Genomic DNA, 18,377 nt, shown 5'->3' with positions numbered 1-18,377 from the left:
CATGAATTATTTTATCTTCACAACAACCCTGTGAGGTAGGCCCCATTAGGAGCAGCCCCATTTTACAGACGAAAGAACTGAGGCAGCGTTTAGGGTCACAAAGCTGGTATGCACTGAACACAGCAGACCGGCACCTCCTTTTTCTCCTCTCTGCCGGCAGTCATTTCCAGGAACATCCTGCAGTACAATGTCAACATGAATGCTGACAGAGTAAAATTACAACTCAAGCCCAAGACGAGAATTTCATTAAGTCAACGAAAGTGATGCTGGAGATCTGCTTCTAAGTGCCCGGGGAAGCCTTGGTAAATGCAGATCTGGCTGAGGTAGCACAGTTAAATACTGTGGCAGAGAGAAGTGACAAGGAAGGTGACAAGATCAGCACTTCCAAGAGGGCGGTTATAATATCATAAAGAGAGGTCCTGGAAAATTTGATGAAGACATCCAGTATGTTTACATTTGATTGTGTTGCGCCAGGCAAGCTACAGTGATGCTGCATTGTTCTCGAGTATTTCATCAACTCTGAGATACACACAATGCTCATCTTTTGACATCTCTGAAAACAGGATGCATTTTGCAATCAATGAAGTGGAGGGACAATGAGATGTTTGGTGTCGCATGTTTGTGTACGTAGGAACGCTCAGTGTTCATTCTAAAAATTAGAACGTAGTTGCAAGTATAACCTGAATATTCCTAGATATCAGATAAAAAATACTTTCATAATTACAGTTTTACTTTTCAAGGTAAATTCCCAATCAATCAATGTTAAGAGCATCCATTTTAAGTGGCCTTTTATTAATTCCAAATATCCTCAGATAACTAGATCCTACTGTATGTGTCAAGCCAGGGAGGGTATTTAAATATAATTTTTTAAATATATAAATACACAAAAATAAAGTTTAAATAAACATTCTGTGGAAGGCCTATGCAGCTGTTCCAGACACAGACAAGCATGGGCGTAAGGGTGTGGACCAGTCCAGACTGCCTGATCTTGAATTTTAACCTCCAGTATTTCCAAGCTGTGTGACCTTGGGCAAGTCCCTCAGCCTCTCTGTGCTCTGATTACTTCATCTATAAGATGGAGATAATATTATACATCCATAGCATTGTTGTAAGATGTAAATGAGGTAATCTTTATAAAGCACTTACAACTGGGCTGGCACAAAGAAATGGTATAAGCTCTCATCATGTTTTTCAAAGCATCCGTAATGCAAACCCCACAAGCCTCCAAACAAACAAAACAAAACAAATTCCAACTGTTTTATTAAAAGATAACTTTTATTTGTGGTTTTCTCATTATAAGAAGAATTTATGCCAGTGATAGGAAAAATAGAAAACATTAACATTTTTAGTATATCTTCTGTTCACATACAGTAATCATTTTTACAAATATAGGATCATACCATACATACCCTTTTTACTCTGATTCTTTGCATAATGATAAGTAGGGAACAACTTTCTAAATTTGAATATTCTTCCATAAACTCATTTTAAATGCCTCAAAAATAACTCATTCTATAGATTAAAAATTTTTTTAACATCTTTATTGGAGTATAATTGTTTTACAATGTTGTGTTAGTTTTTGCTGTATAACAAAGTGAATCAGCTATACATATACATATATCCCCATGTCCCCTCCCTGTTGCATCTCCCTCCCACCCTCCCTATCCCACCCCTCTAGGTGGTCACAAAGCACTGAGCTGATCTCCCTGTGCTATGCAGCTGCTTCCCACTAGCTATCTATTTTACATTTGGTAATATATATAAGTCCATGCCACTCTCTCACTTCGTCCCAGCCTACCCTTCCCCCTCCCCGTGTCCTCAAGTCCATTCTCTGTGTCTGCGTCTTTATTCCTGTCCTGCCCCTAGGTTCATCAGAACCATTTTTTCTTTTTTTTTTTTTAGATTCCATATATATGTGTTAGCATACAGTATCTGTTTTTCTCTTTCTGACTTACTTCACTCTGTCTGACAGACTCTAGGTCCATCCACCTCACTACAAATAAATTTCGTTTCTTTTTATGGCTGAGTAATATTCCATTGTATATGTATATATGTGCCACATCTTCTTTATCCATTCATCTGTCAATGGACACTTAGGTTGATTCCATGTCCTGGCTATTGTAAATAGAGCTGCAGTGAACATTGTGGTGCATGCCTCTTTGTGAATTATGGTTTTCTCAGGGTATATGCCCAGTAGTGGGAAAGCTGGATTGTATGGTAGTTTTATTTTTAGTTTTTTAAGGAACTTCCATACTGTTCTCCTTAGTGGCTGTATCAATGTACATTCCCACCAACAGTGCAAGAGGGTTCCCTTTTCTCCACACCCTCTCCAGCATTTGTTGTTTGTAGACTTTTTGATGATGGCCATTCTGACCGGTGTGAGGGGATACCTCATTGTAGTTTTGATTTGCCTTTCTCTAATGATCAGTGATGTTGAGCATCCTTTCATGTGTTTGTTGGCAATCTGTATATCTTCTTTGGAGAAATGTCTATTTAGGTCTTCTGCCTATTTTTGGATTGGGTTGTTTGTTTTTGTATGGAAACCCAAAAGACCCCAAATAGCCAAAGCAATCTTGAGAAAGAAAAACGGAGCTGGAGGAATCAGGCTCCCTGACTTCAGACTATGCTACAAAGCTGTTGACAAAGGATTAATCTCCAAAATATACAAGCACCTCATGCAGCTCAGTATTTATTTAGCTTTTAGTAATTTCCTTATGATGAGTTCTTAAGAGTAGAATTGCTAGCATAAAGGAGTTACAATATGTCAAACTTATGTAACGATAACAACAGCCATAAGAATAGCTGATGTTGGGCTTCCCTGGTGGCGCAGTGGTTGAGAATCTGCCTGCTGATGCAGGGGACACGGGTTCGTGCCCCGGTCCGGGAGGATCCCACATACCGCAGAGCGGCTGGGCCCGTGAGCCATGGCCGCTGAGCCTGTGCGTCCAGAGCCTGTGCTCCGCAACGGGAGAGGCCACGACAGTGAGAGGCCCGCGTACCACAAAAAAAAAAAAAAAAAAAGAAGAATAGCTGATGTTGATCTGGTGCTTACCGTGAGCTGGGCCGGACTCACAATGACCCTCGGAGGTAGGAAATTTTACTTTCCGCATCTTAGGGATTAGAGAGCAGAGACTCAGAGAGTTGAAGTAACTTGCCCAAGGTCACAGTGCAGCCTGGTGAAAGGTTTAGGCCCAGCTTTGAGAGAAGCCACCAGTGCCCATGATTCTGTTCCGCTTTTGTTCTTGGGAAGGCATTTTGTGACTAGACATGTTCCCAGTTTACTCCGTCTCCTCAGAGATATATTTGATTTATTTTCACAAGCAGCCCACATAAGACCCTCCTACTGATCTTAGGAGGGCACGGAGCCAAGTGTGACATTGTTGATAAACCACTGTCTACAGACAATTAAATGGGAATGTGCAGTAAATAAGAAATCACATCAGCAAGGCACTGAGAGGTAAAAACCTCCATTCTTCTGACCTCGTGGTAGAGCTTTGGCACCTCTTGGAATAGCCTTGAGATGTTCATCACTTTTGCTGAACTTGACCCATACACTGTGGCTGACTAGGTCTTCAGAGCAGTACCTTCCACACTTCTCCTGGGTTGGATCAAAAGGCAGCATGACGAGGGCACAGCCTTGTGGGAAGACGAAATGTGAAATCAATCCAGTCACGTGCTCAACAAATATTCACTGAATGTCAGTACTGGGGATGCAGAGATGAAAGGCATTTAAAAAGATGGGGACCTGACAAGCTAAGCAACAATGGCAGCGTCATGTAGGGAGAGCTGTGAGATGCGGTACCGGGTGGAAGATTAGAACTGACGTTCCAGAATCAGCTTGGTCTGGGTTTGAATCTTATCTCTGCTCCATAGTAGCTGGAGGTTTGTGGATGAGGCTCTCTAGATTCAGCTTTGCCATCCGTAACATGAGGGCTGTACCTCATCAGGTTGTTGTGAGAATAAATGAGACAATGCCTAGGAAATAGTAAGCACCCCGTGGAGATCAGTCGATTAGTCTGACTGGTTATAACCCTTACCGCTCACTCGCAGGTAACCTAGCAACCAGAGGTCTCTACAGGGAGAAAATGGCAAGGTCCCTGGCAGAAACCAGCTCTGGTTTGCAAACTGAGTTTTCATTGGTCCTCCTCAAGACTCTAATCCAGATTGCAAAGATCAGAGTCTTCCAACTCGGTCAGGATTGGAAGGATTGGAAACAACTCAGGATTCCTGTCTCCTCTCAATCCTTTTATAAATATGTGAGGTGGCAGGGGATCAGGGTGCCTCTCCTGGGGCACATTGCACAGCACATCCAGTCATGTCCAGCCCGAGCCCAGCTCTTCGTGGGCTGGGAGAGGGGTGGACAGTGTGCATCCTGCTAGCGCTATTCTGTTGTACATTTCTCAAAGTCAATGCCATGTATCACTTATGAAGTTTGTTCCTGTCCCTTGTATGATAAACTCATCAAATGTTAGCTAAAGAGTTGGGTACAGGTAGTTTAAGACCATGAAAATAGGCCACCAGTTCTGACCTGTGCAGGATTTTAGGGCAGCTTCCTGAAGGAGATGCTACCCGAGCTGGCTCTTAGAAGGTGAGTTAAGCAGATAAAGAGAAAGGGAAGACAGGGAAAGATCATTCCAAGCCGAGGGCGGTGAAGATCCCCCTTTTGTATGGGCTGTGTTGAAGCTTCACATAACGATTGTCCTTTTTTAAAAATGGTGCTTTTCTTTAGCCGTCACTTACCAACGAGTACATAGCTTTTCCTTTCAGAACTGGCTCTTACAAGGCCAGGAGGGACCAAGGAGGGCAGCCCCTCTGGAGGTTTAGTAGCTGTGACCCTGGATTGAGTTGTTGCAGATTTACAGCGTGTACACAGCCCCTGCTAGGAATCCACGTTAAATAAAAGGGAAAAAGTGGTCAAACACCACAAAGCTATGAATTACCCTTGAAACTGGGAGCACACACTTTTTATGTACTGAGGGGAAGTCTTGAAAATAGGAGATCAAGACTTAGGGTTTTCAACTGTTTCTCCCTGACCTCGAAAATTTCATGGGAGAGGGTTAACAATCTCCCAAGAGGACCCTGTCTTCAGATAGATACATCATTCTATCAGAGGCAGGCCATAACCTTGGACTCCACCAACGTTTATTCAGCACCTACTATGTGCCGTGTGTCAAGGGGCTGCAGCAGTGGACAAGGCAGAGCTGGCCCTTGTGTGGCTGCCGGGCACTGGCATTAGGCCCCTCTAAGAATTCCCAAGAAGGAAGGGCCACCTACCAGGGCATGCACTGTCCCTGCCTTGCCCTGGCCTGGCCTTATTACTAAAAGTTTATCCGTGTTGGGACTTCCCTGGTGGTCCAGTGGTTAGGACTCCGTGCTTCCACTGCAGGGGGCACGGGTTCGATCCCTGGTCGGATCCTAGCATGCCACATGGTGTGGCCAAAAAAAAAATGATAAAGTTTATCTGTCTTTCTCGTGGAAATCCCTCTCTGAAACACCTCTGAGAAGGAGGGGTGCTGGGATCTCACCACAGTAGTAGAGTTGGTGCTAACATTCTTTAGCAGTAACAGTCGATCCTTTCTATTCATTTTTCATTCCCCCTACATTCCCCCCATCCCATCCCAGACATTCAAAACATACTCCTTCGAAAACCACACTTTTAGGCTTGATAACGGAGTTGGTGGGCAGGGGGTGGGGCTTGGCAGGACCCATCGGCTGCTTATCTTCACCCAGCAAACCGCCAAAGCCCCTGCCAAGCCCAGAGGGCCCTCAGGGGAACCAGACACAGTGAACACACCAGGTGAGAAGCTTTCTTTTTATTACAAAAAAAAGGGTCTGGTCTCATCTTTTATAACCATTCGTCAGAGCATCCATCTCTGCAGACCTTCCATCGGGCTACCATCACACTGAAAGGAAACTCTGAAGTTCTAGAATGCCAGCTCCCTGAGGGCAAAGACTGTCGGGTTCCCTGCCTCAACTCCAGGGCTGACAGCAGTGTGGTCTGTAGTGGGCGCATCCATCCCCGTGGCCTGCTGGTTCCCTCTGCAGCCTGCAGACCCATGGTCTTGTCCGTACTCCCTCCACTCCACGGTGCTGGCCCACTCGCTCTCCCCTAGTCATGCCAAGCTCATTCTGTCTCGTAGCTTCTGCACTGGCTGTTCCCTCTTTCTGGAATGTTCCTCCCTGATATTCAGGTGGCTCCTTCCTTCCTTCTGTCAGGCCTCTACCCAAACACCATGCCCTCCGTGAGCCCTTTCCCGACAAGGGACTCTAAAACTGGATACTCCTTTATACTTTATCCCCTTATACTTTATCCCCATACTCTGTTTTATTTGGCTTCAGTCAACTTAATTTAGCTATAAATGACTAGCCACCCAATGCGCACATTTTACGTGTGCAGTTTGATTCCTAAAATGTGAAAACTGTGTCTATCTGAGTAAGCACCATCACAATCACGATATAAAGCGTTGCCACCCCTCAGAAGCTCCCCTGGGCCCCATGGCAACCTCATACCAGCCCCCCGCTGATCTGCTTTCTGCCACTAGAGGTTAGATTTGTCTTCCCTGGAGTTTTATGAACAGGGTAGCCTGTGCTCTTTTGTGTCTGGCGTCTTTCACTCAGCATAATACCAGTGAGATTCACCCATGTTGTTGTGTGTATCCATGGCTTTTATTACTGAGTGGACGTCCGGTTGTATGGCTACACTATAATCTGCTTGTCCACTCACTTGTTGATGGGCATTTGGGTTGTCTTTGGTTTGCTCTGTTTTATTCATAGCCCTCATCACTCCCTGGCATTCTGTTCCCCTAAGGCAATGTCAGTCCCCCGGAGGGCAGGAACCTTGGCCGTAGGATTCACTGCTGGATCCCCAGGGCCCAGAGCAGGGCCAGGCACATAGTAGGTGCTCAGTGTTTGTTGATGGAACCAATAGTTTTACATTCATTTTCCCCTGTAGCATGAGGCCTGGGCAAGACACAGGCTTGCAAGCTGGGCTTCAGATCTTTCTTTCCTATGGACGCAATCTAGAGACCTTCAAGCCTTCCAAGGGAAACCAAACGTTAGCTGGGGCTCCCTGCTCAGTGCTCAGTGTGTCTGTGCCCTGTCGTCCTGCCCATGATTTCTGAGTTCCTGTGGCTTCTTCCTCTTGTATTTTTTTTTTTTTTTGCGGTACGCAGGCCTCTCAGTCGTGGCCTCTCCCGTTGCGGAGCACAGGCTCCGGACGCGCAGGCTCAGCGGCCATGGCTCACGGCCATAGCCGCTCCGCGGCATGTGGGATCTTCCCGGACTGGGGCACGAACTCGTGTCCACTGCATCGGCAGGTGTACTCTCAACCACTGCGCCACCAGGGAAGCCCTCCTCTTGTATCTTTTGATCTCTGCTTTCTTGCCCTGTGATATCCAGGAATGGTGCTCACTCTCTTTGCTGGTTTCCATAAGAAATTTCATCACATCAAGGCTCTTAACAATTTCCCTTAGCTTTTTTCTCTTTTTTTATTTCTTGGATTTGGGAGTGTGGGGAGGGGTCACAGGAAGAGGCCACATTGTGGCCTGGGTGGTCCCCAACATCTTGCTGCTCTCTCCTCCCCTCCCTTTACCTCTCTCTAGCTCCCTCTCTATTTCCAGTAACCAAAAACGTCTTCCTTTGTCTCTCCCAGCAAAGTCCCGGCTGCCCTCACGTTCCTTGGTTTCTTGCTTTCTGCTTAAGCAGTGTGTTGAAGAACAGTTTTTCCCCCAATAAGATTAGTAAAATGGCTCCATCTCATCACAGATGGGCGGGGTACCCCCTGAATCACAGGCACCCCTGTCTTTGTCTTACCAGCACAGCCTCCCAAGAGGGAAGAGATACTCCGGGTCAGGGAAATGGAATCCAAAACACAAAGCAACTTGTGTCCTGAGTATGATTCTGTTGACAGTCCTGCAGGCTACTTTAGGAGCCCCTTTCTGTCATCAGAGGCCCTCCCACCCTGACACATAGCATAGATTCTCTTTCCCAAAGACAGGAAGGTAAACTTTGATCTCCCCATATGAGCAAGGCTGACCAGCACCGCGTTCTGGCTGCCTGTTTATTCAGTGTACTGGTCTGGAATGCAGCGGATTCGGGACACGCTCTCCTAAGCTGACTGCTTGGGTGTGAAGCACAGTTCTGCCACTTACCAAATCTTGAGCAAGTGATGTAACCTCTCTGTGCCTCAGTTTCCTCATATGCAAAGTGGGGATAGTGATTTGTATTCATTGGGGCTGTTATAAGCATTAAATAAGATCGTACATGCAAATCACTTAGAACACTGCCTGGCCTCATTAAACGTTACCTCGTAGTATCATCCAAGCAGTTAGCAAACAAAAATCAGGAAAACTGTATAGAGTTTACTAAAAATTCCTGAGAACTTTTCCTAAAGAGGTTATGTCCTTTCAGTAGTTGTATCACCAAATTCCACTGTGTTGGTGTACACTTCACTCTGGGTACGATTTCCTTTGGGCCTAAAGGTTTTCATTCATTCAGTCAGGATCTCTGCTGAGTACCCACTACGTGCCAGGCACTGCTCTAGGCCCCAGGGGATACCATATGGAATAAAACAGACAAGTCGGGCTTCCCTGGTGGCACAGTGGTTGAGGGTCCGCCTGCCGATACAGGGGACACGGGTTCGTGCCCCGGTCCGGGAAGATCCCACATGCCGCGGAGCGGCTGGGCCCGTGAGCCATGGCCGCTGAGCCTGCGTGTCCAGAGCCTGTGCTCCGCAACAGGAGAGGCCACAACAGTGAGGCCCGCGTACCGCAAAAAAAAAAAAAAAAAAAAAAAAACAGACAAGTCTCCTACTTATTTATTTATTTATTTTTCTGGATTCAAAGCTGGTTAACATTTATTTATTTGTTTGTTTGGTTTTTTTTTGAGGTATAGTTTATGTACAATATTATATAAGTTTCAGGTGTACAACATAGTGATTCACAATTTTTAAACATTCCATTCCATTTATAGTTATTCTGAGGTCTCCCAGTCTTAAGAAGTTTGTGTTCAAGAGTAGTGAGATGGACTATAAATTAGCAGATAAGTGGGGCTTCCCTGGTGGCGCAGTGGTTGAGAGTCCGCCTGCCGATGCAGGGGACACGGGTTCATGCCCCGGTCCGGGAAGACCCCACATGCCGCGGAGCGGCTAGGCCCGTGAGCCATGGCCGCTGAGCCTGCGCGTCCGGAGCCTGTGCTCCGCAACGGGAGAGGCCACAGCGGTGAGAGGGCTGCGTACCGCAAAAAAAAAAAAAAAAAAAAAAAATTAGCAGATAAGTGACAAGGTTTTTTCAACGAGTTTTTGATGAGTTTTTGCTGAGGACAGAAAAGGAGAAGTGATAGAAGCATTTTAGAGTGGGTGGTTAGGGATGCCTTTTCTAAGGTCGTGGTGTTTAGGCAGGCGTGATTGACGAGAAGCAGGCAGCGAGGGACTTCCCTGGTGGTCCAGTGGTAAAGAATTCGCCTTCCAACGCAGGGGATGCAGGTTTGATCCCTGATCTGGAAACTAAGTTCCCACATGCCACGGGGCAACTAAGCCTGCACGCCACAACTACTGAGCTCACGCACCTCAACGAGAGAGCCCATGTGCTGCAAACTACAGAGCCCATGCGCCCTGGAGCCCGCGTGCCACAACTAGAGAGAGAAAACCCGCAAGCCACAACTAGAGAGAAGGCTGCACGCCACAACGAAGAGCCCACTCTGAAATGAATGATCCCGCATGCCTCAGCGAAGATCCCGTGTGCCACAACTAAGACTCAATGCAGCCAAAACTAAAATAAATAAATTGTTAAAAAAAAAAAAAGAAAGAAAAATAGCAGGCAGCTGTAAGATCAGGAGGAAGAGCTTGTGCAAAGGCCCTGAGGCTGGGATGAGCTTGGCATATTCCAGAAACAGAGAGGAGAGCAGTGTGGCTGGAACACAAGGAGAGAGGAGTTTGGAGGTGGGCAAGAGGAAATTATGGGCCAGGTATGGCCAGCACCCAGCAAAACCATCCAGAACTTTCTTGACCTCTTTTTGCATCTTCTCCAGTGGTCCATCTTTCTGTCCTCAGGTGCCCAACCCACTCTGCTCAAGTCTGACGCTAACACTCCTGGACTCTGCCTTCCTCCCCCTTCTCTGCTCACTGGCATCTTTAGGAAATTTACAAACCAGGCCAGCCACCAGCTATGCTGGAAGCTACAGCCAGGTCCTTGGAAAACTTAAGGCGACCTCCCACCGTTAAGACTCATGCAAATCCAAGTTCAAGTCCTCGCTTGGCCACCAACCACAGTCAGTGGCCCTGGGTATGTTACTTAACTTCTCTAGCAGCCTTTGTTCTCTCCTGAGAAATGGGGAGGAGAATAAGATTTCTGGGAAGATGAAATGAGATACCATATATCAGCTTTTGCCATTATGCCTGGCACATAGCAAGTGCCTAGAAAAAAAAATAGGTGCTTCTTATTTTTGATGATTACGGTTTCCGCCACTGCAAGAGGACGTGTGGTGAAAGAATCAAGAATTGCACCTATGTAGATGTAGTCTCCCCTTCTCCTTATTGTAAGGAATTTCGGGCTGCTTGATCCTCACGATGGAGCCCAGCATGAGGATTGTTACAGTCTGCAAATATAGGTGGTGTTTCCTTCCCAGAAGCTTAGGGGCTCGTTCACATAGCTGGTGGACAGACAGCCCAGCAGTGCCCACACGGGGCCAGTCAGCATCTAATGAAGTGACTTGGACACTGTAAGCAGGAACTGAAAATGACAAGCGAGGCCACGTGGAAGGAAGGGAGCCTCCCACCCCCACCGGAGCACGGCCCACCGCTCTCATCCTTCCACGCTTCCTGGAGCACTCAGCCCTTTGAAGGAGAGAAAAGAGGTGGTGCAGAGCTTTGAATGAGGAATCAGCCAGACCCACTTTGCCACGGGCCTAGCTGGAGGCGGAAAGAGATGCACAGGCCCCCAGCAGCGACCCGCCACTGCCACTTGTCACCAGATGCCACCAGAGACTCTGTGGTCATGTGGCTTCGAGCAGCCCTCACTCATACATGCTGCTTCCCTGCCATCCAACCGACTGCTGCGTGTGCCCTGCCACCGGAGGCAGAATCAACATCAGACATCAGGAGGCTGGGGATGCAGCCAGCGCGGGGCCAGACGCGGCAGGCTCTCCGTGGGAAATGTCGGCGTTCGCTACTGCTCCTGTCCGCGTGGGCCCTCGGCGAGCAGGTGGTCCAAATAGCAATAAACTTACTTACCCGCCACCCGCCCCGCTTTCCCAGGGTCCTGGACCCAGTTATAACATCTTCCTGAAGGGCGATGAATCTGTCTTTAACCTTGCCCTCTGTGGCAGGTGTGTATTGGCGTGGCTTCCAGAAGCATCTCTCAGCTGCGCGCTCCCTGCCTGTGGACACTTTCCCTCCTGGGAAAGTGACAGGCCCTGCTCAACGGTGCAGCCCCCTCTGCTCTCTCCTCCAGCTCCTCTGGAAACCCACTAAGTTCTCTTAATTACCATTCCTCCTTGGTGTCTGCCAAGAAGGGGGCAGATTGAAAATTGGATCAAATATTTGCTGTGGTTTCTTTCTTTGTCCCTCAAGCGCTCGTAAAAGTTGTGTTTTCATGCCACTTTGGGGTATGACTGATGACTCAAAGGCACAGCCCTCACACTGCATGCCAACATGGCTTGTTTTGCAGAGGCCAAGGGAAAGAAGAGAACTTTGGTGAGAGAGGGGGAGTTTATCGGGGGTTATGGCACTGTCACCCTCTGGGTGACCTTACTGCCTGGTCAAGAGAGGCCAGCTGCCTTGAGAGACAGACTTGGCCCTGCAGGCAGCCTGTGCACACACATGCCCCATCGGGGTTGGGTCACGTGCCTTCTAATCCTCTTCCAAGGCTTTCTGCAGATCTATTAGACAGAACGTGCTCGGAAGCAACCTTCTTAGTCCTTCAGGCACAGCACGGTCCTCCAAGCAGCCTGGAATTGATCATGATGGGATCCTGGAACGGAGGAAACAGATGTCCCTGGTGCTAAGCCTGAGCTATCAATCCCCAGTGCTGGGGCATGAGAAAGCAACTCTGGCCAGGGTCTGAGTTCTTGGAAGATGGACTCTTCCTAGTGTCAGCCAGGCTGCCGTCTAGGATTCCTAGAGAACAGACGCTCTCCAGAACCAGATGGCCTCCATACAAACCAGCTTCTTACTGTGCTCCTGCTCTCCCTGCCCTGGAAAGCAGTCTCTGCATTTGGCTGGCTTGATCCACCTTGTATTTCTAGCCTCCAACCCTCCCCAGGTTATAGCAGCCATGAATGATGCTATGTGACGCTGCTTGGTATATGTTAACCTATGAGGAGGGTAGCTCCATATTCCAAACGAGAGTGCTCTCAAGAGTGAAAGGAGGAACAGGGGAGATGGAAACTGGTACATCCCTGGGCAAACCGGGATAGACAGACACCCTACACATAATAGGTTGGAACTTGACCAACAAAACATGCTGCCATCCTGGGTGATTCTCTCCCACCGCCCCTAAGAAATGGAAACATTTGCTGGCACTTTACTATAATCTTAGGAGGTGAACCAGGAAGGAGGAGAAGCATGAGGTCGAGAAATCTTGAAGGCTGTGCTGAAAGAACACATCAGCCTCAACACTTCAGTAGCTCGATTTTTTTTCATGTGGACAACATTACAGTGGGTTGGCCAAAAAGTTCGTTCAGTTTTAAGTAAAAATAAAAGACACATTTTTCATTTTCACCAAGACCTTTACCGAAAAATGGATTCATTCACCGAATGAACTTTGGGGCCATCCCAGTATTTCAGCGTCTGTATGCACTGCCGTGTGCTCACCGCCAACGTTTTGTTTCCATCCATCACCATACAGTTGACCCCCTTCACCCATTTTGCCCTCCCCCACCCCCCTTCCCCTCTGGTAGCCACTCCCCCTCTTCTCTGTGTCAGTGGCCTCATTTAGTAAGTGTTTATCGCTTGCTTGGGTCAGTATTTCCGGCTTCCCTCCAAGTGCTCATCTAGGATCCAGGACACTCCTATCTTGTGACTCCATCGTCTTGGGCTTTAAGAGAACTCTGGTTCTCTCTAGAGGCAGATAGGCAGGAAGAGCGAGCATGTAGGGGGTGGCACAGAAAGTTTTATGGCAGGGTCTGCAAGTGGAGTTCATCCCACAGCATATGTTCCATTGACAGGAACGCTGTCACATGCTCCCACAGAAAAGCAAGGAAGCTGGAAAGGCGCAAGACACTGATACAGACAGTGACCATCAACCTCCACCACAGTGGTCACTAAGGAACAGTGTCAAAGGAGGAAAAGAAGGAAGACAAGCGATGGAGCAAAGAAAGTCCAAAGAAAGAAGGTGTACATTGGACATCATCCCACTGAGAATTTTTTTAATTTATTTATTTATTTATTTATTTTTGGCTGTGTTGGGTCTTCGTTGCTGCACGCTGGCTTTCTCTAGTCGCAGCGAGCGGGGGCTACTCTTCATTGCAGTGCGTGGGCTTCTCATTGCGCTGGCTTCTCTGGTTGCGGAGCACGGGTGCTAGGCACTCAGGCTCAGTAGTTGTGGCTCGCGGGCTCTAGAGCGCAGGCTCAGTAGTTGTGGCACACAGGCTTAGTTGCTCCGGTGGCATGTGGGATCTTCCCGGACCAGGGCTTGAACCCATGTCCCCTGCATTGGCAGGCGGACTCTCAACCACTGCACCACCAGGGAAGTCCCTCCACTGAGAATGGAAAAGGTGAAGTCATAATGGCCGCCTAAAGTCATCTCTCAAATCTTGATGATCTGTAGGCATGCACAGATTCCTTGGGTCACAGTGTGCATCATGTGCATGTCTGGTGGTGCATGACTGAGGCTTGCTGCCTGTAACTCTGCCTCTTTCTCTCCTATTCAGGAAAGCACATTAGAAGACAAGGGAGGGCAGGTGATTATTACTGGAGACAAAACCTTCAGTACATGGCAACTTAGTTTCCTTTCAATGGATTTCATTTACAGATTCAGTATTTAATGCACTTGATATTTTACAAATATTTATTGATCAAACTCTGCTCAAGATGAATTAGACACGGTAATGAATTATCATCACGATAGCAGAAACTTTCAAGGTGTGTTTACCATATACTGAGTACTGACTATTCTAAGCACTTTACATGGTTTGACTCATTTAATCTTTACAACAGTGTTTTGCTGTATTATTATTATGTTTTGAAATTATACCCATTTTAAAGATAAGGAGACTGAGGCACAGAGAATTGAAATAGCTTGTGCAAGTGTCACAGCAAGTAAGCAGCAGAGCATGGGTTCTAATCAGGCAGTCTAGCTCCAAAGTTCTCAGTCTTAACCACTCTACCATGCAGAAGAAATCCCTGCCCTCCTGGAGTTTATGTTCTTCTGAGTAGACAGACAATAAACATAAAAACATTATATCAGGGCTTCCCTGGTCGCGCAGTGGTTAAGAATCCGCCTGCCAATGCAGGGGACACAGGTTCGATCTCTGGTCCAGGAAGATCCCACATGCCGCCGGAGCAACTAAGCCTGTGTGCCACAACTACTGAGCCTGCGCTCTAGAGCCTGCGGGTCACAACTACTGAGCCCACGTGCCACAACTACTGAAGCCCATGCCACTAGAGCCTGTGCTCCACAACAAGAGAAGCCACCGCAATGAGAAACCCACGCACCGCAACGAAGAGTAGCCCCCGCTCGCCACAACTGGAGAAAGCCCGCGCACAGCAACGAAGACCCAAAGCAGCCAAAAATAAATAAATAAATTTATTTAAAAAAAATTATATCATTTTAGAGGGCGATAAGTGCTTTGAAGAAAATAAAGCACAACAAAGAGATACAGGATTGGGACACCTCAGACCAACATGTCCCAGTGCCCCTGGCTCACAGATTCTTCCTTAAATGAAAACTGCTCTCCGTACTTCTGTGGAGGGGCTCGAGGAGCTGGCCAAAATAGATGTCCGCTCTCTCCTCTGACAAATACCTTTTCCCAGAGTCATTTGATTGGTTGGACAGCGAGCACTGCTGCTGGTCCTAAGCCATTTCTGTGCCCCTGGGCTGGGCAGCCAGTTCAGCAAGAGATGACTGATGCCCAGATTAATAATGAGCAATGGCCCCATGCAAGTAATCACCTTCCCCCAACTTTTCCTCGTGGGAGTGATAACCTGGACCCCAAATGAACTATATCCTTCTCACCTCGGCACCAAGGAAGTTACACTCATTCCTCTGGCTGACAGCAGTTTGTAGACATGGTTCTAGGTAGTCGGACATTTACGAGGTTGCTAAGGAACAAATGCTCTGGTTACAAAGGGCTCCGAAAGGAGCATCAGTTTGTCATATCACTTCAAATCATTTATTTTATCCCATAAAGACAGCTGCAACCAACGGGCTCTGGGGTAGAGGGAAGCTAAATACAAACATTCGTTTCCTGAGAGATGGAGGAAATTTCCACTTCCTACGCAACGTCCCTTGCCAGGCCCCCAGATACAAAAACTAGAACCATGTGCTTCTCTTCTGTCATCCTTGTGATTTGCAAATAAGTGACTCAGAGTCACAAGGTACTTAATAAAATGGTTATTATCTTCCAGGCACTTCCCTAAGCATTATCTCATGTCATCCTTATAACATCCCCAAAAGGTGGGTGTTATTATTCCCTAGTATGCAAACCAGGAAGAGGGTAAAAGATTCGCCTAACTTCAAACAGTAGCAAATGGCAGTCAGAATTCAAACCCAGGTCTGTCTGACAGCAAAACCTTTGTACCTAAGCTTATAGACTCTTTCCGTTTCAATTATCACATTTCAGATGGGACAAACTGGCAATTCTGCTGATGAGGGAGTCACATTAGTAGATTTCCTGGAGTTTCATTCTTTGAAGTTCGTGAAAGGGGTTACAGTGGACGTCAGTAACCCATATAACCCTTTTTATGGCGGGGAAAGTGGTGAGAGAGAGCTTAATCCCACAGTGGTGGTTTTTATCTGCTAAAGACCTACACTTTGAATGTTCCCTGGAAGTCACGGTGCAAATGACTTTCCGGTGGAATGATTTTGCAAGCGTTCGCAAGATGATTGCATTTCTACTGGGGTTTTATTGATTTTCTCATCAACAAGTAAGAAACGTGGGTGCCCTCTTTGCCTTTTCCTTCATCCTCTCTGTCCAGTCCATGGTCAAGCCCTGTCCTCTCTTCCCTAGAACTGTTCCTGCAAAGTTGTCCCCTTTTCTCATTCACTGTCCTAATCAAGACGCCTGTCACCTCACACTTGGGTTTCTGCAATTGCTTGCTAACTGGTCTTTCTGCTTCTTTTCATTCCCTCTTCTAGAACATCTCATAGGCTGCCTGCAAATGAATTCCTCAGAATATTCCTCCCATCACGTCGTCAGTCACTGCTCAAGGATCTTCTGTGGCTCCCACTTGCCTGCCGCAGGATTTCACCATTCCCTAGGACAGGCCCCCACGGATCACACTTGCTCTCCCATTCCCCTCACCCCATTCCTGGTTGCCTTCACCCACCACTCTGTCTCCCACTGATTGCTTCCAGTTCTGAGCCCGGTTTCCATTGAAACAGAGTTTCATAGTTAATTGCTGGTCGATGGGAGGCCAGGCACTGCACCTAAACAGATCTAGGTCAAAATTTTCGCTTGCTCACTCGGTCACTAGGTGACTTTTACTATGTTGCTGGACTTCTCTGAGCCTCAGTTTTCTTATCTGTAAAATAAGATACAAATAGTGCCGATCTTACAGGGGTTTTGCAAGAGTTGAATGAAATGATGATGACGATGATGGCGGTGATGACAGCTCATGTGTATTTTGTGTTTGCTTTGTGCCAGGCACTGTTATCAGTATGATCTTATTTCTCACAACAAGCTATAACATAGGTACTGTTATTTTCAGTTTTGCAGATGGGAAAATTGAGGGAGGGACAGGTGAAGCTAATAAGTTCCAGATTCTCTCCCAGGTAGTCTGGCTCCTCAGCCCTCTTTCTTAACTACTCTGATATACCACCTTCCTTTAGTGAATGATCAGTCAACGGTATTTGGTAACATAGGTTCATAATTCTTTACCTGAAACTCTTGAGTGCCAGATGCAATTTGGAATTCAGAATTGGAGGAATTATTAAAAAGTTATACTTGGGCTTCCCTGGTGGTGCGGTGGTTGAGAGTCCGCCTGCCGATGCAGGGGACACGGGTTCGTGCCCCGGTCCGGGAGAATCCCACATGCCACGGAGCGGCTGAGCCCGTGAGCCATGGCCGCTGAGCCTGCGCTCCGCAACGGGACAGGCCACAACAGTGAGAGGCCCACATACCGCAAAAAAAAAAAAAAAAAGTTATACTTGGCATATGCTATGTATTCTATATCACCCCAGTAGGGACTGGAGCAAAACCCCATCTCTCTCTCTCTCTCTCTCTCTCTCTCTCTCACACACACACACACACACAGGGAAAAAAACATAAAAGCTGAAAAGAGATTATGACCTTATAGTCATAAAACTATTAGCAATAATTATAATAAATGGTGACTGTTTTATTACAACTTTCATGACTCTTGTTTTACTTATAATCAAATGAGCTTATAGTAAAATGTACTCAGGAGTATCTCTCAGTTAACTAATGGGGCTGGAGGGGAAGGTGCTTGTTATGGGACCAGGTCTGCACCCTGTGTCACATGCTCTCTTCTTTTCCCAGTATGACTTCATGGAGCGTCTGGACGGGAAGGAGAAATGGAGCGTGGTTGAGTCACCCAGGGAACGCCGGAGCATACAGACCCTGGTTCAAAATGAAGCCGTGTTTGTCCAGTACCTGGATGTGGGCCTGTGGCACCTGGCCTTCTACAATGATGGCAAAGACAAAGAGATGGTTTCCTTCAACACTGTAGTCTTAGGTAGGTACGGGATCTCTGAGGTGATATGTCATGAACGAAAGGATGGAAGTGTCTGGCTTCTCTGTTGAAGGCACATCTTCCAAGGTGGGCCTACTATGTAGGGGACCAAACCAGCATCCTTAATTTAGGGTTCATAGTATCATCCACCTAAAACTAGCCCTGATTAAAATATGAATGCTACTTAAATCATGAAAAAGCCACTGTGAGTACCAGGGATTGAGTTGAAGTGGAGAGCTTGGGTCCAACCACCTGGCTCAAGCCCTGGCCACACAGTCTAGGCAGATCATTGGACTTTCGTCAGCCTCAGTTCCTCATGGTAAAATAGAACTAACTAGTCCCTCCTTATAGGGCTACTGTAAGGAGTAAATGAAATAAGTTACAGGTATAAATCCCTAAACAGCCAGTAAATACTGACCATTTGCGTCAGGTCACAATTTTTCTCAAAAATCAAGGAAAGCTCAAACTAAATTTTTTTTAAAAACCTGAAAAGTAAATCAGGAAAAGGATGTAGCCATAAGAAAGAAAT

At 47.0% G+C, this 18,377-nt stretch overlaps 1 protein-coding gene across 11 annotated transcripts in view; it reads left to right on the top strand.

The window, feature by feature from the left end:
* Nucleotides 1-18,377, top strand: part of TENM2 (teneurin transmembrane protein 2) — a 536,125-nt gene that overhangs the window by 318,979 nt on the left and 198,769 nt on the right. For all 11 annotated transcript variants that reach the window (XM_081231705.1, XM_081231704.1, XM_081231698.1 and 8 more), the window contains one exon: nucleotides 17,656-17,851. In XM_081231705.1, coding sequence (XP_081087831.1) covers nucleotides 17,656-17,851 — 196 coding nt within the window. The remainder of the gene's footprint in view (nucleotides 1-17,655; nucleotides 17,852-18,377) is intronic.

This window comes from Mesoplodon bidens, assembly GCF_964165515.1.
Source record: "Mesoplodon bidens genome assembly, chromosome: 4".
Lineage (NCBI taxonomy): Eukaryota > Metazoa > Chordata > Mammalia > Artiodactyla > Ziphiidae > Mesoplodon > Mesoplodon bidens.
This window is presented reverse-complemented; position numbering and strand designations above follow the sequence as displayed.